Source organism: Poromitra crassiceps (assembly GCF_964638095.1).
Source record: "Poromitra crassiceps genome assembly, chromosome: 3".
Lineage (NCBI taxonomy): Eukaryota > Metazoa > Chordata > Actinopteri > Beryciformes > Melamphaidae > Poromitra > Poromitra crassiceps.
Window position 1 is genome coordinate 91,483,711 of NC_139625.1, and position 24,032 is coordinate 91,507,742.

A 24,032-nucleotide genomic window follows, 5' to 3' on the forward strand; every position below is an offset into this window, starting at 1 on the left:
GGTGTTCTGATGTCCATAATAGGTATTGATCTGTGTGTGTTGGTTTCCTGTATACCTTTATTTTTATGCTTCCGTCGTCAATGTGTTGGATTTTTATGTCCAGAAAAGCAATGGTTTTTTCAGATTCCTCCTCATGTGTGAACTTGATGTTTCCGGTGGCGTCAATGGCGTTGAGATGGTCTGTGAGGTCCTGTGTGTGTCCTGCCCTCACTTTCTCCAGAATGTCGTCCACATACCTCTTCCAGAAAGATAACCTACATTGGTCGGGGGTGGTAGCGATGGCCTTAGCTTCCAGGTCTTCCATGAAAAACCTACTCATGATGGCTGATAGTGGGTCACCCATCGCAAATCCCTCCTTCTGTCTGTAGATAGTACCTTTGAACTGGAAATATGTGGATTCGGCTACGAATGATAATAATTTGGATATGTCCTCCGCTGTTAAGTTTGTACGTTTGTGTAGTGTCCTGTCCGCTCTGAGTCTATTCTCTACTATGTTCAAGGTGACATCTATCGGGGTTTTTGTAAACAGTGATACTACATCATGCGATATGAAAATTTCGTCTGCATCTACTTTGATATTGTTTAAATCCTGTGCTAATTGTTTTGAGTTTTTGCAGTGTTGTTTTGTCAGGCCTAGGAGGGGTTTTATTTGCTCTACTAAGGCTTTTGACAAGTTGTATGTTACTGAGCCGATGCTGTCTACAATGGGGTGGAGCGGGTTGCCTGTTTTATGTATTTTGGGTGTTCCGTATATCCGGGGGGTGATGCTGGCTGTGGGTACTAGGTGGTTATACCTGTCCTTGTTTATTTTTTCTTCATCCACTAATGGTTTTAGTAGTGCCTATAATTTTCTTTTCTTTTCCTCTGTTGGGTCCTTTTTTTAAATTTCGTATGTGTTTTTATCTTCTAACATTGTTTCCATTTGGTGTTCATATTGTTCAGTGTCCATTACAACTGTCGTCCTACCTTTGTCAGCTGGCAGAATAGTTAGTGTATTATCTTTTGCCAATCTTTGCATGGCCTCCCACTCTTCCTTGTCCATGTTTGTGGGCGGTGTCCTGGCTGATTTGAGGATGCCCGCTACTTCGTTGCGTAGTTCTGCTTTCTTTCCCTGATCTTGTATTTTTTGACATGCTAGTTCCGTTGCTAATATGAAGTCTTCATACGGGATTATTTTGGGGGTTATGGCATAGTTTAATCCGCGGGCCAGTACACTACGTTTGGTTTCTGTTAGGTTGCGTTGTGAGAGGTTACATACCCATTTCTCTTGCATTGTTGCGTCCTGTTTCCCTGTGTTTTTCCTTGAGGTTAATGTTTCCAGTTTCTTGATGTGGCGTCTTTTTGTTGTGTTAAACTCCTTCTCGTGCACACATTTCAGGTGTTCGTCCATTATTTCTTCTAACTCCTTTGTGAGGGGGAATTGTTGTTTAAATCCTCGTCTTTTTTCCCCTATCAGCGCGACGATGTTGTTTACCTTATTGGCCGTTCAACGAATCCTCTCCTTCAACAAGGCATTCCTTGCTTTCTTCACAATTAGTTCCGCGTTCTTGGTCGGAATTGGATTTTTTAGATCCAAACTTGTTGGTGTAACTCCTTCATTCCGACAACGTAGGTTCAAGATTCAAGATTCAATAGTTTTATTGCCATATCAACCAAAATTGATTGGAATTAGTCTTGGCATGCTCAAACAGACAAAACAATCACAGTAACAGACCATGAGAGACAGACAATACAACTACACATCTGCTGCAATGTATAAAAAGTAGGAACATGCAATCAAAAACAACTGCAAAATGCAAAATGCAAAACAGTATGCAATGCAGTGTACAGTGCAGGGTAGGTTAGGTAGGGTAGGTAGGTTGAATCTTAGGTGGTTTCGGTAACGTGCCCGTTTGTGTTCCAATTGCTCCAGGGAACGGAATTATTTTACGCAAATCTGTCCATGACTTCCTCATAATAATCCAAAAAGGTTCATGACGTCTGACTTAGTTTACAGTGTTAGATATTTCATATGAAAAGACGTTATTTTGTTTTTGTCATACCTGACAGTTTCGACTGCTTTGCTTCCTGCAGTCTTCTTCAGAGACGTCACGTGATGTTGCTGTGAGCCTGTGACGTATATATGGATGGTTTATGTGGGTTTGGCCATCCCACCTACATAGGTGGGATGACCATGTCTCCTTGCTCAGAGCTCCTCACAGATCTCTCCTCCCTCCTCATGGCAGGATAAGAGCTTTTGGATGCTCTTCCAGTTGACAGACCAAGAACCACTTGATGTCAGATAAGAGAAATGGGATAGACTGTTCTCAGCTCTGAAGTCCAACCCCTCCTTTGTTTTTATTCAGAATGATGGGTTGCATGTTGGACGAGACTGAGTGTCAAGTTGTGGTTGCAGCTCTGAAGTCCAACTCCTCCCATCTGAGAGAGCTGGACATGAGTGACAATCCCCTGGAGGATTCAGGTGTGAAGCTGCTCTCTGCTGGATTGGAGAGTCCACACTGCAGACTGGAGATTCTCAGGTCAGACATTATATTTAATAAAGTACTGATATGAATATATGATATGAATAATATATATATTAGATCATGTCATTCATATATATATGAATGACATGATCTGGTTTTAGAGGCTTAGATCTAAAAATTGTCTCGTCTTTTCACACAATCCTCTATACAAATGAATAACGATGAACTTTGTTGATGATATTCTCCATACTACCCTACAAATCCTAACCACAGTAACTACCCTAACAAGGAAACTGAGAAAAATGGCTTCAAAGTTTTTTGACTGTCCAGCCAAATGACTTATAGGTTGAAAAGTGATAATGCGCTTATTTGTATTATTATTATATATGTATACATTAAAACCCAAAACCCGAGCGAGCGTTTTCCCAGTGGTGGACAAAAGGGAGATGCTGCAGTAATTCCTGCACGCTGCCTTGTCACCCTTCTTAAAGGATGGCTTTACCGATAATCAACCCACTTTGTATCAATAATCTTGGTAATATAAGCACATATGGGCAGTGTTTACCTTCTCTCTATGTTTTCCTCACAGAGAACTCCCATTTCCTCCTCTGGCAAAGCGCTCTGTTGTGAGGTGTTTTACGTCACAACCATAGACATAAATAATATTGACGTAGCTCACCCATTAAATTTCTTCTCCCTGGCGGAGTTCAAACGTTGGCCGTCACCATCTTGATTTTTCGTCAGCAGAGTGGGAGGGAATGGGTTGAGTCCTTCCACACCTCACGTCAAATGGGAGTTTCCTGCCCGCTATTGGTCCGTGATCGGCAAGCTGCGCTATCACTGGACAGGTGATCTGTCAATCACCCTCTTTTCTATCATCTATTTTACTCCACCGGGCGAGTTATATAAGATATGAGCCCCCCACAGTTGTTATGAAAAGGTGAAATTAGTTATTTAGACCAAAAGTGTGTTTCGGTCCATGTTTAATTACTGTTACAAAGTGGAGCATTTTAACAGGAATGATGGGACTTCTGAGTCCTGCCTCAAGTTGCCATTTAACACATTCACTGCCAGCCATTTTTCAATACTGTAGTTAGCTTCTGCCAAGGTTTTTTTTTGAGGATTCTGGCTCATCTTTCAAGAGCCGAGGATTCGTTTCTGTTAGGATTTTGTGAACACACAATATCTCAAAAGAACTAATAGAATGTGTGCTTTCTCTGTCTAAAAGAGTTAGTTTGTAGAGTTAGTAGTTATGTAAGCATTAGCAGTTGAATACAGCATGGTTTCAGCGTCAGAAAATGTATTCTGAGATAAACGGCTTTTTGTGAAATTCGATAGAACAGTCACTTTAACCATTAATTTTTGGCATCAGTAAGACGTCAGACATCTAAACAGTAGTTTTGAACAGTAATTTCCTCCATAACAGCAGGAAACCCCCCTCTGCTTCCAACTCCTCCCTCCGTGGGCGTTCTCCTCCGCCCTCCTTGGCTCTGCAGCGGGTCTGTGACAAACGAGTTGCTGCTGCCTGGCTGCTGCCTGGCAGTCTGGATGGGGCTCGCTGGATGGGTTTCGCTCGTTTCTTGGCATTTCGGTTGAGAGCTCTGATGAAGCTCTTGCGATTCTGCGCTTATTTATGCTGCGTGTTTCAAAGTGTGCACCCAGTCTATTCTTGGAACCCCCCACCGTTGCCACCGCTGTGCGTCAGTGCGAAAGCGAAAGCGTTTTCGCCATCCATTTTACAGTATGAGAACGGCTTCCTCGCGCTTTTCCCTGCAGTTTTGGCTCGCCTCTTCCTACTCTGGAGAGACATGTCGCCACTCAGTGGGTCGGTAAAATAGATTATACACATTCAATACCTCCAATATTTGTATAAAAGACGTAAAAGGGTTGGATCCACGTCCCACCGTCAAAAAAAAAAAAAAAAATTTTAAGCCGAGCTATCTCGTCTTTGGCAGTCAACCGTTGGATTCTGTAAGCCGAGATATCTCGTCATTGGCAGTGAACGTGTTAAGGAATTACAGCTTAAACAAAGACTTCCGCATCTTCAGGGGAAAGGGGGTGGGCTTGCCCACTGGTCACAACGTGTCATAATGGAACAGCGGACGTCCTGCTCAAGACGCGGAATCTGCTCCGAGGGTGGTTGTTATTGTTTATTTTTAATTTTTAAATATGCGCACATCCACGGAGAATGACAAGCCCAATGACTTGCAGCTGGTGGGGGCGGAGTTTCTGCACGCAGCAGCGTGAGCATTTTTCTCTGTGAGGAAAACACAGAGGGCGGCTGTAGCTCAGGAGGTAGAGCGGGTCGTCAGGAGGTAGAGCGGCTCGTCCACTAATTGCTTTGGATAAAAGAGGTGTCGAAATGTCCTTGGGCAAGACACTGAACCCCAAATTGAGTGCCAGCACCCTGCGTGGTAACCTGCCGCCATCATTGTGTGAATGGGTGAATGTACCTATTGACTGTAAAGCGCTTTGGATAAAAGCGCTATATAAATGCAGGCCATTTACCATTTATATTTACCAAAACAGATAGAGATGGTAAGAACTGCCCATGTGCATATATTACCGAGATGATTAATGATACAAAGTGGGTTGATTATCGGTAAAGCCATCCTTTAAAGATGGAGACAATTAAGGTGTCCATAAGTTGTGAAGGGATTTCCTCCTGCATACAGCACCATGCAAACATAGTGGACCTGCTTTAGACCAGGGCCTCATCAATACAATCTGTCAGTAGAAGTAATACAATAATGACATTAAATATAACAGAATACTATTTCCACATGATTGTCTTCTTGTCCTTTAGGCTGACTGCATGTCGGCTGTCAGAGAGAAGCTGCGAAGCTCTGGCCTCTGTTGTCAGCTCACAGTCCTCTAGTCTGAGAGAGCTGGACTTGAGTAACAATGAGCTGCAGGATTCTGGATTGAAATTGCTCTCTACTGGACTGGGGAGTCTACACTGTAGACTGGAGACTCTCAGGTCAGGATGTACTTTTACTGTTATATTATTACTTAAAGGCACTATGTGTGATTTTTTTTGTCCACTAGATGTCGCCATTTCAAACCATAACAAAACTTGTTTACCCAAACAATCTCGATCCCACCCACCAGCGCAGAGCACTTCCTGGTTCCCCCCGCCTCCCTCCCTCCCTCCCTCCCAAGCAACGGAGATATAAACAACTATTTTGTGCATAGCCTACCTACTGCAGACGTAAGTACATAAAACAAGCACGAATGCATCTCGGCTATGTATTTGGCTTGAGTAATGACAAATTTCACATGATAGTCATAAACCTTTAGGATATTGACAATAGTCCGCTTGGTAAGACTTATTTGTATAATCTGCTAACCGATCAAAATCCATGTAACGGTTACATGGATTTTGAAAAGGGTACATTGTAACCTAACCTTTTGCATAGCCTGCCCTATTGCTAAGTACGGTTAGGCAAAACATTGTCTAAAACCAGGTTGACATAGCTAAATTAGGATGATTTCAATTCAATGTTGGGGACATCGCTAGCTAACCACAGCTGTCTGTCAACAGTGAGTAGCTTAGCCTGTGTTTTTGTTCGTCTGCTAATACCAAGACATGGCCAAAATGTATTCATAGTGCAACGCTAGTATTTTCTCATTGTTAGAGTTGTTCAAACTAATTTCAAACGCTTGAATCACTGCTGTTTTTTATAGGCAGGCAAACCAAGCTGTATGCCTGAAGCCCAGGCTAGCACCAGTGGGACAAAGAGGAGGCAGGGTCGCAGAGAGGAAGGTCGGCTGTATGACGATAGCAGATCTTGTCGACATCCTGAAGAACCGCATAGCTGATGGAACTGGTCACGTCATTCTGGTGTAGCCCATATTTTAGTTTTGCAAATAAAGTATTTTTTCTGATAAACGAAGTTGTGAAATCAATGTACTGAGAAACATCACATACACTGTCTATTATATAAAGTAGGCTATATATACACAGAAACACAAATACTGGTAGGCTACTGTAGCGAGACACACTCAGCTTTAGGGAAATCTAATGTTACAATGGAGAATAGTGGCCAAGAGACATGGATGAAGTCATATCAACTTTATTGGTGTACAGAAGATTGCAGACAGCAAACATCTAAACATCAAAGATGATAGAACATGTATTATACAGGTTTGCTATAAAAGCACAATTTCTCCATCTCAAATATCATAATGGTGGGTCCACTTGTTTTCTATCTTGTCATCTTCTGGATGACTGGATGACTGGCACCTTGAAAATCAGACAAATGGAAACGTGTTTAGTATTAATTTGAATCATCTATTTTGTAGCTGGTAGATATCAAGGCAGGGTTCCTCCACATTGTCATGAATTAGATACTTTTACCAAACCTTGATTTGTTTGGACAGTGTTACAGCTATTTTCTAATGTAACGTTGCTTAGTGAGACAGAATAGAAAAACAAACTGCTAACATTAGCGAAGCTAGCTTTTCTCCATGGCCTTTCTAAGTGTTTACACATTACTATACCGTTCTGCGTCATAGTGACAGCAACTGGACGTAATTATAACAGAAAATGCATGCGAAATTTGTAATGGGAAGTAACGTTATGTCATGCATGTCAACTTGTCACCAGAATGTCTGTGTATAAGTTATACACGAACGACAAGCTAATCAAATCCTGCAGCAGGCTACACTAGCAGTGTAAAGTCATTTGAATAGCCGTGAAAAGCAACAGTTAGCCAAGTGATTACAACATTCCCAGAACAAATTCACAATATCGATAACAACTTGTACATTTCGCTATCATGCGTAATGTTACTGAAATGGGACATGCAAACGCTATAATGTTACTTACCGTGTGTGTACAGGAGAACACGCCAGCTCCGAGTCACTTTGCAGGCCAGATATAGCTGCTCGTAGGGCTCTCCATCTAGTGAAAGCCAGACCGGCAAGGTTGACTCTGGTCTGAGATATTTCTTTTCGGCGGAGATTTGGCTAAAGCATGAAACCGCAGACATAAGCTGGATCAGGGAATGGAATGTCAGGAATGCCCGCATCAGGGATCCGCCATCTTTGTCTACAAAATTCTGTTTTGGGCTGTGGGCTGGGAGGGGCTCACTAGGTCGGCCTCTCGGGGGAGGGGTTTCTATGTAAACAGGTTCGGGTAGTAGCTCTACTCTCCAAGAGGGCCATCACAACACAGGGAGGGGGCGTGGCTTAGTTGTAAACACAGAAATGAACCACTGTAAGTCATTAACATATACAAGGTAATGGTTTGGTGATATTTAATAGTGCAGAATCTTACACATAGTGCCTTTAACATTTTGCAAATTATTGTACCGTAAAATCAGGTTAAACTTGTATGTCAACTTAGATATCAGTATATAAGGTGAGACTAACGTTAACTCCGCCATTGACCCTTTTCTTTCCTTTATTTGTCAGGAGGTCCAATAGACATCCCAGTTTCAAATTGTCTGTCAAGTTGTTCAGGGTTTACAGAGTCAGAATAATAAAAGAGAAGTCCATACTGATTGCTGAATAAATTAGTAAGTCCAAGTTGAACAAATAAATGAGTCCATGTTGAACAAATAAATAAGTCCATGGTGAACAAATACTGTGAATAAGTCCATGTTGAACAAATAAACAAGTCCATGTTGAGCAAATAAATAAGTATGTGTAGAATAAATAAATTACTCCAAGCTAAACAAATAAATAATTCCTTGTTGAACAACTAAATAAGTCCATGTTGAATAAGTAAATAAGCCCATATTGAAAAAATAAATAAGTCCATGTTGAAAAAATAAATAAGTCCATGTTGAACAAATAAGTCCATTTTGAACAAATAAAGAAGTCAATTTTGAACAAATAAAGAAGTCAATTTTGAACAAATAAGTCCAAGTTGAACAAATAAATAAGTCAATTTTAAACAAATAAACAAGTCCATTTTGAGCAAATAAGTCCATGTTTAACACTTTGAGTGCCACGGCCCTTGGGCAAAAGGTGCTGTACTGTGCCACATAGGCCGCAATGCATTTTAAAACAGTCATATAATTTCTTTAATAATTACTATGTAAACACTGAACATGCACAAATAACGATGAGACTCTCTTCTATCACCTGCAAAAAAAGTTTATTGATCCCATTTTCCGTTCTTTAGTTATGAGCCGGAGAAGATAGCTTGATTAGACCAAAAACAGCCCTTTTTTTCTACGAGCTGAGATAATGACCCTTTTGTGAAAGGAAGCATTGCAAGCACATCATTGACTCATTGCTAATATTTTCTGATGTAATGCTGCAGCTGCCTGGGTCTGTTGTATGCTGTAGTGTCCTGCGTGCCCCACCTCCCCCCCTCCTCCTCCCCCCCCCCCGTTGTGGGAGGAGTATCTCTCTGCTCTGCTCTGCTGTGAGTGCGTTTGCTCTGCGTGTGCTCAGCAGTGAAAAGTCCGCTAGTCCAGCTTTTTTACACCCGCGTGTATGTCACCATGCTTCCAGTTGAGAACTCCATGGCTGATCATGCGAATGCAGCGAATGCAGCGGACACGAGGTGCTCAATTGTGACAGCAGATTGGCTGCTGCAGGGGCACAGCTACGTTATGCTTCAATGAAGCAGCTGCATACGGACGGATGCGATGCGATTTCCTCTTCCCAAACGACTTCTTCTGTGTGTTTTACTCTATGGTTTTACTCCACTTTCTCTCATCTGGAGTGCGCTGTCGCCACCTAAGGGTTCTGTAAAATAGGTTAGACACATTCAATAGCTATCATATTGTAAGAGGCGATGTAAGAGGCATAGATCGACACCCCCCCGTCAAAAAAACAATTTCGAGTTACTGACGCCATTTGGCGTCGCTGGCAGCCTACGGTAAATTTCTAATGACGCCATATGGCGTCGCTGGCACTCAATGTGTTAACAAAATAAGTCCATATTGAACAAATAAGTCCATGTTGTACAAATAAATGTCCATGTTGAGCAAATACATAAGTCCATCTTGAACAAATACTGTGAATGAGTCCATGTTCAACAAATAATTAAGTCCATGTTGAATAAATACTGTGAATAATTCAGCTGCCTGCACTCCCTTGAGTCCCCATAAGTGTACTCCTCGAGTTTGAGGTCGATCGGACGAATGGTTCTCAAGATAAACCACTTTTTGTGTGGCCAGTAGGTGGCGCTGTGCTGAATTGCACGAAATTCGGCACTGCACTGTGTCGAGTTCCCATCAGCGCACTCCCCAAATTTGAAGTCCATCGGACAAACGGTTCTTAAGATAAACCACATTTTTTGTTGCCAGTAGGTGGCGCTATGCCCATAGGGCACTGCACTGCACAATAGGGCACACTCCTAAAGTTTGAAGTCGATCCGACCAACGGTTCTCAATGGCATGCAGCAGATGATGCTCATCCATAAGCAGTGGTGGAGATGGCCAGGTTTTACTCTGGGAACCCTACTTACACAGGATGGGGGTTTCCGAAAGTGCCGTGGCCCTAGAGGATATTATTTCTGAATGCGTGACTCATTATAGCCTAACATTATATCCATGTGAAAATCTCTTAGAAATCTCACTGAGCTCTACTGATTATTTCCACTTGATTTTATTCATGACAGACTTGATGACACATGCATATTAATGCTGCTTATTCAGATTACAAATACATATTCTCCTACTATTCTTTGCTCCTTCGTGCTGCCCACTTGTTGCATTGGAAGACATTTTTTAATTGGAACCTGAGGATGGGACGACCCTGTGACGACCCTGTGTTTCCTCTCACTTAGTGTCAAGCTGTGGCTGCGGCTTAGGGCTTGAAGGAGCAGAACTGAAGACAAATATTCAAATATCGAACGTGTTTCGCATCCAAATTGCACGGAAACAGGGCACCGCCCTCCGTCGGGTCACCATCAGCGCACCCCCCGAGTTTCAAGTCGATCCGACCAACGGTTCTCGAGATACGCGAAGGACAGACAGAGAGACAGAGAGAGAGAGAGACAGACGATCCCGTCATTATAGTATAGATATATGTATACATTAAGGATTTTTTATGGCTAAAAAACATGATCAATTACTTGACCTATTACTGCAAAAGTGCAGATACTGCACTCTGTGTATTACCTTAAACAGATATATAGGTAGTACAAATGCAAAGCGCAGTAACTACAATCTAGTGTCCTTTTCCTGTCTTGTTTTTCATGAGAAAATCATAATCTGTTTTGATTTCGATACCACATTTATATTTACCAAAACAGATAGAGATGGTAAAAACTGCCCATGTGCTTATATTACCGAGATGATTAATGATACAAAGTGGGTTGATTATCGGTAAAGCCATCCTTTAAAGATGGAGACAATTAAGGTGTCCATAAGTTGTGAAGGGATTTCCTCCTACATACAGCACCATGCAAACATAGTGGACCTGCTTTAGACCAGGGCCTCATCAATACAATCTGTCAGTAGAAGTAATACAATAATGACATTAAATATAACAGAATACTATTTCCACATGATTGTCTTCTTGTCCTTTAGGCTGACTGCATGTCGGCTGTCAGAGAGAAGCTGCGAAGCTCTGGCCTCTGTTGTCAGCTCACAGTCCTCTAGTCTGAGAGAGCTGGACTTGAGTAACAATGAGCTGCAGGATTCTGGATTGAAATTGCTCTCTAATGGACTGGGGAGTCCACACTGTAGACTGGAGACTCTCAGGTCAGGATGTACTTTTACTATTATATTATTACTTAACATTTTGTAAATTATTGTACCGTAAAATCAGGTTAAAACTTGTATGTCAACTTAGATATCAGTATATAAGGTGAGACTAACGTTAAATCCACCATTGACCCTTTTCTTTCCTTTATTTGTCAGGAGGTCCAATAGACATCCCAGTTTCAAATTGTCTGTCAAGTTGTTCAGGGTTTACAGAGTCAGAATAATAAAAAAGAAGTCCATACTGATTGCTGAATAAATTAGTAAGTCCAAGTTGAACAAATAAATGAGTCCATGTTGAACAAATAAATAAGTCCATGTTGAACAAATACTGTGAATAAGTCCATGTTGAACAAATAAATAAGTCCATGTTGAGCAAATAAATAAGTCCATGTTGAACAAATACTGTGAATAAGTCCATGTTGAACAAATAAATAAGTCCATGGTGAACAAATACTGTGAATAAGTCCATGTTGAACAAATAAACAAGTCCATGTTGAGCAAATAAATAAGTATGTGTAGAATAAATAAATTTCTCCAAGCTAAACAAATACATAATTCCTTGTTGAACAACTAAATAAGTCCATGTTGAATAAGTAAATAAGCCCATATTGAAAAAATAAATAAGTCCATGTTGAAAAAATAAATAAGTCCATGTTGAACAAATAAGTCCATTTTGAGAAGGCAATTTTGAACAAATAAAGAAGTCAATTTTGAACAAATAAGTCCAAGTTGAACAAATAAATAAGTAAATTTTAAACAAATAAGTCCATGTTTAACAAAATAAGTCCATGTTGAACAGATAAGTCCATGTTGAACAAATAAATTAGTCCATGTTGAACAAATACTGTGAATAAGTACATGTACAAATAAATAAGTCCATGTTGAACAAATACATAAGTCCATCTTGAACAAATACTGTGAATGAGTCCATGTTGAACAAATAATTAAGTCCATGTTGAACAAATAAATAAGTCCATGTTGAACAAATAAATAAGTCCATGTTGAACAAATAAATAAGTCCATGTTGAAAGTATGTGGGATATTGATTTAACTGAATATAGTATGTCAAACTCTACAGAGAAGGAAGTGATCACATGTTGAATCCATCAATGGTCATGACTAAAACTAGGACAACAAGGTCCAGCCTGACTGCATATTATTGAACTGTATCCAGCTGCTTTTATTTTTGAGATTGTGGACAATTTAATCAAGATAATCAGTATTGTTTTATCACCCAGAACGCAAACTATACATCACTCTGTGTGTGTGTGTGTGTGTGTGTGTGTGTGTGTGTGTGCGTGCGTGCGTGCGTGCATGCACATGCATGTGTGTGTGTGCATGCGTGTGTGCAGGCTGTCAGCCTGTATGCTCTCAGAGGAAGGTTGTACTTCTCTGAGCTCAGCTCTGAGCTCCAACCCCTCCCATCTGAGAGAGCTGGACCTGAGCTACAATCATCCAGGAGCCTCAGGAGTGAAGCTGCTCTCTGCTGCACTGGATGATCCACACTGGAGACTGGACACTCTCAGGTAGGGAGAGGCAATGCTTGCTAGAAGGCTGAGAATCACACATTTTCTATGTCACACTGGAGACTGGACTCTCACGTATGGAGAGGCAACATCTGCTAGACATTTTCTCTGTCAGAACGGCTACGTCCGCACTGTGGCTAAATAGAGCTGTCGCTCCTCATTGGTGCCTCATGCTGTTCATTTCACACACAGTTCAGTTATTAAAGGGATAGTTCGGTTTGTTTGAAGTGGGGTCCAATCAGCTAGTAAGATACACTAACTTAACCCTGCAAAACCCGGATATATTTCTACTTGCAAAAAAAAAATCAACCTTTCTGATGGTGTTGTAGGAGTACTTTGGAGAAGAAAATATAGTGTTTAAAAAAAAAAAGTTTTGTAAGGTTTTATGGAAATGTTGTAATATCACAACGTAGGGTCAATCAGGTAGCAGAATTTCCTATAGGCCATTTTTACTCATTGTCAGAATAACATGGCAAATGTATATATACTTCATTAACTCATTCACCGCCAAAGACGTCTTTGACGTCTTATCAGAAATAGCCATCCACGCCAAAGACGTGTTTGACGTGTTTTTGTTTTTATGAGTGCAGCGCGTAGTTGAAACACTTACCCAGCCTGTGACACAGACACATGTCCCTAACCTCAAAGTCAAGCCGACAGCACGTTATCAAACACATACCGCAGCTGTTGTTTGAAACGAGAAAGAAGGAGGAAAGGAGGAAAAACAGAGAAACGCGCTTCCTTGTACAGAGGAAAAAACGCCATTGAAACGCCTCTCGGCGCGCTGCACTGCTGCCTTTGCTGCAGGGCGAACCTGGATTGCCTAGTCAAACCCGTGACGAACATGATCGATCCGGTTCCAGCAGCGCCTGGTCCCAAAGCCAAGCCGCGGACCCGTTCCTGTGTCGTGTGACTCGTGTCGCAGCATTCGTCCCACTCCCAGCCCGAACGAGAGGAGGAAAACGAGCAGCAGAGGCAAAACGCTGATGGGGAAGGAGGGGGAAGGAGGTGCGATCTAGCTGCAGCTGTGGACAGAACTCTCTCTGTGTGTGTGTGTGTGTGTGTGTGTGTGTGTGTGTGTGTGTGTGTCTGTGTCTGTGTGTGTCTGTCTGTCTGTCTGTCTGTCTGTGTGTCTGTCTGTACACTCACTCACACTGAGCAAACTGTATTGTTGAATGTAAAAAAAGCACTTCATATATATATATATATATATATATATTTTTTTTTTGTTGTCATTTGTGTCATAATTAACACATTGAATGCCAGCCATGTTTTCATTCCTGTAGGTAAGTTGTGCCAGGGGTGTTTTTGACGATTCTGGCTCATTTTAGAGACAGCCGAGGATTATTTTCTGTTAAGAATTCATGAACACCAATCATCTAAAAATAACTAATAGAATGTGTGCTTTCTCTGTCTAAAAGAGTTAGTTTGCAGAGTTAGTAGTTATGTAGATATTAGCCGTTGAGTACAGCATGGTTTCAGCGTCTGGAAATTTATTCAGAGATAAATGGCTTTTTGTGAAACAGTCACTTTAACCATTCATTTTTGGCATCAGTAAGACCGTCAGACATTCTAAACAATAGTTTTGAACAGTAATTTCCTCCATAACAACAGGAAACACCCCTCTAATTCAAACTCCCTCCTCCCTCCTCCCTCCTCCCTCCTCCCTCCTCCCTCCGCTGTACAGCGGGCGTGTCAGAAGCGCTTTTGCTGCTGCCTGCCTGTGTGCCTGCCTGCCTGCTTGCCTGCGTGCAGACGCTCCTTGTGCGAGTCAAGATGGGCCGGGGAATGCGTGGGCGATGGGCAGATGTTGATTCTGGCCTTTCTGAGGTGTTTCAAAGTGTGTTTCACCTATGATCTATTTTGCAAATCGCTCTCCGCTCTCTGTGTGCTGCTGCCGGTGCGCGGCCGCTCTCAGGCAAGACAAGTCTGTTACTGTAAAATCGCCACGGCATTTCCTTGAACGGCTTGGTCCCGCGGCAGTTTTTTCTTTGATTTCGGTCGTCTGGGGGAGCACTGTCAACACTTAGTGGGTCGGTAAAATAGATTATACACATTATCTTGCTCCAATAGTGATCTCGAAGATGTAAAAGCGGTTGATTGATGTCCCACTGTCAAAAAAAAAAAATCTTTATGTAAGACGAGTTAGTCCGTCCTTGGCACTTAAGCGCTGGATTATGTAAGACGAATTAGTCCGTCTCTGGCACTTAATGTGTTAATAATATTTACATGTCTGATGTCAATACAGTTCAAAATAAAAGAATTGAGAGCGAGTTCTGCATGATATTGTGTGCTGTACATAAATGCCATTTTCTGCAATTTCTTTTCTCAGAGAGACATTTTGGGTGAAAACAGGGTGTAAATAAATGGCTATAAGTAGAGTACATAACATGCTAAAAGCTCACTTTTTTTTTCCTGGTGAACCCAGAGACGTACATCTTCATTTTGAGGTATTGCAAATCACTCTGGTGCTAATAGATAATTTACTGTGGGTCTTGAAAGATGACCAACAATTATGAAAATCTTTGGCCTGTGCTAAATATTGGCAGTCCTAAACTGGCGGTGAATGAGTTAAAACAACATAAGGGTTAATTTATATGGTCATGGTTTATTATTTGGCCTCAGAACAGTATACATTATGAATAATATTTGGCCTCAGAACAGTATTCATTATGAATAATAACATCAATGTAAGCCATATTTTTAAGAATTGTGATTTTATTAAAAGAACAACAAAATGAAAAACAATACATACAATAAATGTACTAAAGAAACCTAATTACCTAATTACTCCGCAAAATGTAACAGGCACCCCCCTCTCATACTCCAAGTGACTGCAAATCACTTTGAACACCATTTACAATCAATTATACCCTTATTTGCAGTGATAGTCCCAGAAACAGTTCCTGTCACCTGAAATACACAGACGAACATCACACTTGTGGCATAGTAGGTTGGTGTACCCTGAACAGCCACCATTCCTGCAGCGCCCTCTCTGTGTCTTTCGTGGGAGATGTCCAACTTGGTCCTGGCGCACATCCGATGGCGGATGTTGACGTGGTGCCTTGGGTGGAGTGCAGTTTGGACTATCTTCCAGTTGTCTCTTCTGAGCTGAAGATGGCCGTCCCCTCTTTGGCGTGTTGACTGCAGCGTCCACCTGATTAGAACAGAATAAATGAATGTACATGTCAAAGATTCATCAGGATACAAGTCTGAGATATTGCAAACATTGAAATATTAAAATGACAAATTGTAAACTGAACTTGATTCTTACCAGAATGAGAGATGATGCAAGCTGTGCCTGGAACAGTCTGAGTATCAGGATGTCTTTCTGCGGGACCTTGAGAGCTTCGCAGTCACGTTTGTAGAGGAGCCAGGCGTTGACCACAGCAAGGGTGATGGTGTGCCAGAAGATGTACATGTACCAGCGACGGGCTTTCAGGTGGAACTTGTACTTGGCTGTGAAGGAGTCCAGCAAATCCACACCACCCATGTACATGTTGTAGGTACCCACAATGTACGGCCTTTGAACTTCAATGTAGGTCTTGTTGGCCTTGTCCCAGCGTTGAGTCGCCACCACAGGTTCTGTTCCAGCAAATGATGACACAAGTGTGACGGCCCTGTTGTCATACCATTTGACCGCAGCGATGTTGTGGTTTTTCTCCACTCTGTAGTCAAAGGCACCTCTCCCCTTCTTCTTCAAGCTCTTGTCATCTTCGAGGGTGCAGTTCGGTAGGCGGACCTGAGTGATTGATTGAATGAATGGTTTTATTAGTAAGTTTGGCATGTGGTACAGAAGCACATATACAGAAGCAATACTAAAAGGATAACACGAAAAGCATAGGGCTTGTTTCCATTGTGGTCATTACCTGTCGTGCTGTTCCCACGTAATGGATGCCGTGGCCCAGGAGCTTCTCTATCAGTGGAACAGATGTGAAGAAGTTGTCCGCGTAGATCTTGTAGTTCTGACCCGTTGGCAGTGTTGAAGCAAGCTTCATGACGACATCCCCTAGAAATATATTACTTGTTACTTGTTAGTTGACTTTTCAAAAGAATAAACTTAAAACGATTCTACTTATTCTTCATTTGGTTTGAGTTTCTCATCAGTTCAGACAGCAGAATTGTGGGTTGTTATACCCAAATTATCCCATTTCATCACAATCATGGCTTCGTATACTTCAAATTCAAGGACTCTCGTCAATTCCAGGACCCAAACGGCATAGTTTGAGACATGGATCAAGGTATTACTACAATACGGAGCATTTTTTTAATGAGAACTAGCAGGTTTTACAGAAGCTCACAGACAGACAACAATTAGAGAGGTTTGAATGTGTGAACACTTAAACTGCGCAGATGCACATCAAGTAAAAGAAATGTCTATATGCTTAATTTCAAAAACTTTCAAGGCCCAGATTTTTTCTCTCAAATTATTATTTTTTCAATGATTTTCACCTTACACAATATAATTCCACTGAAAGATGATAAAATATATTGCATTATCGTCCATCCCTAAATTAGCTAGCTAATCCAACGTTATTCTAAACACATCTTGCTGAGGGTAGTGTTACCACAACATTCACAGATTCCTCTCTAGCTCCAGGAAAGGAAACTCTGCATGAACAACATGCACACTGGCTGAAAATTATCTGCATTTGAATAAAAGACGCATGAGACGACGGAACAAAGTCTTTGTCCCAAACTGTGCAGCTGCTATTGTTCCCATAATGCCACATGTCACTGTGCTTTTTATAGCAGTTCACCTGAGCCACTGACTTCCCTGCTCTCAGCAAAAAGAGGGATACTTTCCAAATACACAATATCTGTCCTGGCCATGGCTCCCCATTTGTATCTATGCCAGGTTCTCCAGTGATCTCATCAAGAACCAACCATTTTGCACATACAAATTATGCTGTCCCTGTCCTGTAGTGACATGGAGAAAATATATCACCTGCAAAACTCTATCTGTTACTATATTTGTAAGCAAATGTAACTCGGTGAATTGTTTCACTGGGATACAGTACCTCAAACATGGAATGAAGTGTTAAGTTGTCTGACTCAGGCCATGTTTAGACGACGTAAAAACACCTATAGCTTCCCCTATTCTGTCTGTTTCTAAGGGGACTGCCCCCTAGTCCGACACCTCACGAGACCGACACCTCATGGTTTTGGGTTAGGGTCTGGGGGAGGTTAGGTTTAGGCGTGGGGGTGGGAGAGGTTAGGTTTTGGGTTAGGGTCTGGGGGAGGTTAGGTTTAGGCGTGGGGGTGGGAGAGGTTAGGTTTTGGGTTAGGGTCTGGGGGAGGTTAGGTTTAGGGTTAGTGAAAAACGGGGAATATAGAACCCGGGGAACATAGACATGATCCCCTGTCCAATGCCTCTTTTTTCAGACTCGTGAGGTGTCGGACTCGTGAGGTATCGGACTAGTGCCATGGCACCGTTTCTAACGGGCTCGATTTATCTTTGTAATTAAAGTTTAAATGAATTTTCCACACAATAGAGTGACACAGAAGTCACAATGGTAGCCTAATAAACTGCTCCAGATTGGATTACCGAATAAAAACCCAGTAAAGCAACATAAAAAAGACCTGAGCACAATTAGGACTTCACTTGAGGAAATGCATTGCAGACAGTGAGTTGTCTTCAATTATTCAATGCGGGAGACAGTGATTAATAGGCTATGTGCGACGTTAGCGGGCACTTAACGCAGATTGTGTTTTAGCAAATCGTTATCACGTTTGTTGAATTTCAATGCGACTTATTGTGCCTGTGCCATAAGGCTGTATAGTATTGGGCTAGTTCAATGCTCCTATTGCCTACCATTGTCTTCCATGGCGAAGGGGGGCTGTGTCAACACCTGAATTGCATTTCTCCACTTTACATGGCAACAGTAAGGGGCAGCGTTTTCAAGAATTCCACTCTGGGACCTGTTTTGATTTATTTGCATTTTCACCCCCAAATAACGCTGTCACCGTGAAAAAGGAAGGCACTAACCGCCGGGACACACATCTTGCGTGTGCGTGGCGTGCTTGCTGCGACTGGCACGCCCGCGGCATCCACACAGGCAGCATGGCTGGTGCGTGCAGCTGCTGCGCTGCTGCCTGTCTGCCAACTATCTTCCTATAGAGTTTACCTTTTATTAAATTTGCTATAAACAATACAATGATAATTTTAACTGAAGATCGCTTGGGCTCACTTCAGAATCGAGGCAGTATGATTTGTGTGTGTGTGTGTGTGTGTGTGTGTGTCTGTGTGTGTGTGGTGGGGAGGGGAGGAACGAAGCCATGTTGTAGCCTATGTGGTTTTCAGAGGGCAGGAGAACTGCAGCTGTGAGCTCAGCTCATCCTCTCATCTCAAATCAAAACGAGCCTTGATTGGCTGTGGCTGCCCCTGTAAAATATAATTTTAATGTATTTTTGTGTCTATTGTGTAGAGACACGCTAGAGACGCGCACGGTAAAAGGAAAAAATAGGCTTCGCTTCTATTCTCTAGATGACGCGCGTCTCACGCTCGCAAGACACGTGCTTGAGACGCGCGTCTGATGCCGGTGGTGTGGCTGCTGTAACCTGTTAACACATTGAGTGCCACAGCGCTTCAGTAAAATTGTCTGGAGCCTGTGCCAGGTTCACTTCCATTCAGTTGAAAACAGCTATAGAATTTTTTCTATTAGGGCTATATTGACAGGGCTGGACTCTAATGAAACATTGGACACTCCTGCTTCTCTCAAAGAAGAAATTTTGTTTCTAGACAGTTCCATTATGAAATGACAGCCTCTGAAGGAAGAGCACTTTCAAGGGTTTTCTGCTGTTTTTTTTTTACTTTTCGAGATAAACACACTTTTATGTAAACAAAGGTCACAGAATGAATTCTGCTTCAAGTGTGATAAAATGCTATACCTAAATAAAAGGTTGGAATGTCTACTTTACCTTGGGGGAGAAAGTATGTAAAAATAATGTTTCATTTATTTTTTACAAATATTTGAAAACAGCTTAGTCCAACTTCAAGATGCTGCTTTTTATGGCATCAATGTGTATGTTGCAGGCCATCTCTCCATAAAGAAACATGATATCAACTTCTTTTTTTTTGATGATGAAAGTACACTTCCTAAGCTTTCATTTGGTGTGTAACAATCAAATATTCCACCACAACATTTCATGCAGTGTATTCTTTTCTTCAAAAAAACCTTCAAAGTAGTTTCCAAATAAAACACATTTTTATGCATAGTATTTTCATAATAGCCCACAGAATGAATTCTGCTTAGAGTTGAACAAAATGCAATACCTCAAACGAAAGGTTGGAAACTCAACTCAAGTCAATAACAAAAAGTATGTGAAAAGAATCTTCCATTCATTTTCTACAAATATTTGATTACAGCTTTTTTTTTTTTTTTTTTTTTCAAAAGAACCAACACATTTTATGAAAAAAAGGCATACACATGACTGATGCTATTACTGTGTTACAACTGCTACTATTCTTGTTACAGTAATGACACTGCTATTGGACGGCTTGACAACAGTCAGACAGCAGGCAGTTTGTGTTTGGAGGTAACGTTACTGTAGTCTTGAAGGACTGAATCCCGCTACAGCTTTCTCTCCAGTGTCTCTACTTTTCAACTGTCAAAGCAAATAAACATACTAAAGCTTGATGGACTGCCCACACACTCGTTGACACTAACTAAACTAAACTAAACACTGCATCACTGGCTGAAGCAGGGGTGGGGGGGTGGGGGGGTCGGGGAAAGTATCACTGTGAGTGATACTCAAAGTAGCACGGGTACAGGCAGAGAGGTACGTGGTCACAGCCAGGGCAAACGTACTTGGTCTCTTTTCGGAGTCCCTTGGCTGCGCAGTGCGCACATTTTCGATACATTTTGGTTTTGGTGGCTGGGACTTCGACTGGCAGTGGCACATGTCCCGCGAAGTCCACATCCAGCCTCGCTGAAGCGGACCGTTTGCGTGGGTGGACTGGTGTTCTTCCTGGAAGAGGAGGTTGGGGAGGGGCCGGAGGAGGAGGGGGATCTGCGGTCCAGGATTTGACCACAGACAGGATGAAGTCTTTCAGGGTTCTGCAGCTGGTCGTTGGGTTGCGTGCCCTGTAGACAATGAACGCATTGCTCATTGTGATCTGCATCAGGTACATGACAAACTTAGAGCTCCATTTTGCAGTCTTCCTGATAAATGGGTAATAGGAGATCTTCTGGTCCAGGCGATCCACACCACTCATGTACTGGTTGTACTCCACCACGCATGCTGGCTTCCTCTGGGGGACTCTCTCACTGTTTCCTTTTTGTCTCACCTCCACAGTTGTCATCTCATCCTGGTGGAAGGTAGAAATCATCCGGACGATGCGTTTGTCTCGCCATGCCAGGACCATCACTGTGTCATTGTGACGAGCGCGTTGTTCACCTACTGCCAGGTCAGATGTGGTTACCTCGCGGATGGACGGCGGTTCTCCCCTGTTGACACGGAGTGTGCCAGCTGAGTGGATCTGGAGGCCAAGGAGAAGACGACACATTGACTCGCTGTTGTAGAAGTTGTCCATCCACAAGCGATATCCAAAACCCTCAAGGCCGGCAATCAGGAAGCGCACGGTGTCCTGCAGGGTACTGTGAGTTCCACAGTATGGCTTCATGGAGTAGCAGTAACCATTGGCTGAATCACACAGAATGTAGCTCTTGATACCGTACTTGGTGGGTTTGGCAGGAGAGTAGACACGGAAACGTAATCTTCCTCGAAAGTGCATCATCCCTTCATCCACCGAGATGTTTTGTGACGGCTGGAACATTTCCTTGAATTTGGAGAGGAGCAGATCCAGGATGAGACGAACCTTGTGGAGCCGGTCGCTGCCATCGACCTCCCGATTATCGCTGAAGTGCAGAAACCGCCAAATGAGCTGGAACCTGTTGCGTGGCATTGTGCTCCCGAAGTATGGTGTTTCAAGCGCCACGTCAACAGACCAATACTCTGCCCAACTCGGCTTCTTGATGATCCCAGTGAGGAAAAGCAAACCTAGAAACCGCTTCAGCTCCACCAGGGTCAGCGGTTGCCAGGCGTTTACCCTGGAGTATGGCAGACGCAGCTCATCTATGACAGTAATACACTGTTCCGCGTACTTGTTGGTCTGATCAACAATGAGCAACATGAGCTCGTCACAGAGGAACAGTTCCACAAAGTCGACAGGCTTGTCGGACTGGAGTGATGCTGCCGCACTGGGACCTGGCACTGCGGTGAATGGCAGCGTTTTGGGGCTCCAGTCAGCCATATCCCGCCAGCTCGGAGGATCCAGGGAGGGACGAGACTTGCCTAAAACAAAATGAAATAAAAAGGTTTTTCTTCAGACAATTGTGATATGTAAACAAGCTGTCTTTTTGACAAAATCCAATAATCTTCTCACCTCTTTTGCTTGAAGATGCCGGCAGATGCTCTTCCTCCTCCTCCTCCTCCTCCTCCTCCTCCTCTTCTGTATAGTAAAAGTGAGTTTATAAAAATATATTGACATTTCTTGAAGGAAAAAAGTTTGTTTTCAATATCAGATGAATAATTGTAATTCTAAAATGGCCTTCATCTCACCGTCATCACTGGAGGTCAAGCGCGCACGACGTGTGACGCTGGGGGGAGCCCCTTCCTCTTCGTCATCATCTTCCTCCGAGCTGTGCTCCAACTCTGAAATTAAATATTTTACATGGTATTATTAGTATGCTAACTAATTGCAGGATCGTTATTCTTACCAAGCTTGGTGTTGATGAAAATAAATTGATGAATAATAAAAGGTGTGTGGGTGTGTGTTTATTTTATTTTTTACATTTCTACCTCCATTGTTTTTTTTACTTGCTGGCCAGTGATGCCTGTTCCTATGTATATACACTGTAAGTCACTTTTATGAATACTTTTTGCACTCATGATTATTATTATTATTATTTTTCTCCTGCTTCTTTTTATTATTAGACATTACATTACATTACATTACGGCATTTGGCAGACGCTTTTATTCAAATCGACTTACAATATCAGAACTTACAATATCACATTTTTGTCAACAATCGAGAAGTCATCTATGCATACAATCGTCTGGCATTTACAGCTTTAGTAGTAATAGTTTCCTGTAAAGGATCAATAAAGTAGGCTATCTATATATGTAGGTTCTAACCTCTGGAAGCCGCCTCGTCCAAGAATGTTCGCCTCTTAGGTCCAGGGCCAGGGGGCTGCCATTCCTCATCTCTGGCGTCGTCAGGAGATGATGAAGCTGTCTCCTCGGGCTCATCGGTGTCTGTTTCCGGGAGATCTCTCTCCCGAACAGCACGGCTGAGAGCCTGTTGCAGTGTGAGCTGCCCAGGCCCTGGGCGCGGCCCACCACGTTTACGCTTGGCCTTGGGCATGACAGCTAAACTAACTAACGCTAGTCTAACTGTACACTAACGCTAATCTAAGACTAACGCTAGTCTAACGCTAGTCTAACACTAACGCTAGTCTAACAAAACAGACACACAAGACAGACAGACAGACAGAGACACACAGACACTTTTTTTTTTTTTTTTTTTTTTTTTACACAGATCCTATCTACCTAACGCTAAATGCTAAATGCTAAAGCTAACACAGGCACACTCGCTAGCACACACTCACACACACCCGACACAACCCACCCACGCACTCACCTCACACCAAGCACTCAAATCCACTCACTACACAATCTCACAAACTAATCTACTAATCGCTATGCTACTAAATTCTACTAAATGCTACTAAATGCTATAAATCTATTCTCTGCTACTGCTACTGATACTGCTATTGCTACTGCTACTAACCACTCCTACTCTACAAGGAGGCTCTGAGCGCCCCAAGGTTTTAACGTGGCTGTGCTGCGCAGCTGCGATGTGATTTTTAAGGTGGCGCCGTGTGATCCCTTGAAGGGATTCATGCTCACTGGCTAGGTACGACCTTAAACAGCAGAATTATGGAATAATATGAATTATGATTTTAGGACGTCCACAGACGTCCTTGGCACTCCTCGTTACTTTTTTTTAGGACGTCCAGAGACGTCCTTGGCACTCAATGTGTTAACATGGGCGCCGAAATGAAAACGCCACGCAGACGCCACGCAGACGCACAGCACACGCAAGATGTGTGTCCCGGCCGTAATGCTAAAAAAGTTTGCCATTTTATGGGGGGAGCGTCGCAGTGTAAACAGGGCCTCAGATATAATGGCCTGTTTGAGGCGAGAAGGGAAGGAGGCTGGCTGTGCTGTGCGGAAAGCGCTCAGACCTCTCTGGATATAACATAGCCAAGCAAGTAACTGTAAATTGTGGGAATACAATGCCTCATACACATATAGATAAGACCCTTAGCTAAGACTGGGTGGGTTCTGTTCTGTGATCTCT

General features: G+C 42.5%; 1 protein-coding gene across 1 annotated transcript in view; it reads left to right on the plus strand.

The window, feature by feature from the left end:
- Positions 1-24,032, plus strand: part of LOC310773354 (NLR family CARD domain-containing protein 3-like) — a 68,183-nt gene that overhangs the window by 16,722 nt on the left and 27,429 nt on the right. The window contains exons 5-8 of the mRNA XM_083633224.1: positions 2,346-2,519; positions 5,272-5,445; positions 10,961-11,134; positions 12,490-12,663. Of these exons, the coding sequence (XP_083489350.1) occupies positions 2,346-2,519; positions 5,272-5,445; positions 10,961-11,134; positions 12,490-12,663 (696 nt within the window). The remainder of the gene's footprint in view (positions 1-2,345; positions 2,520-5,271; positions 5,446-10,960; positions 11,135-12,489; positions 12,664-24,032) is intronic.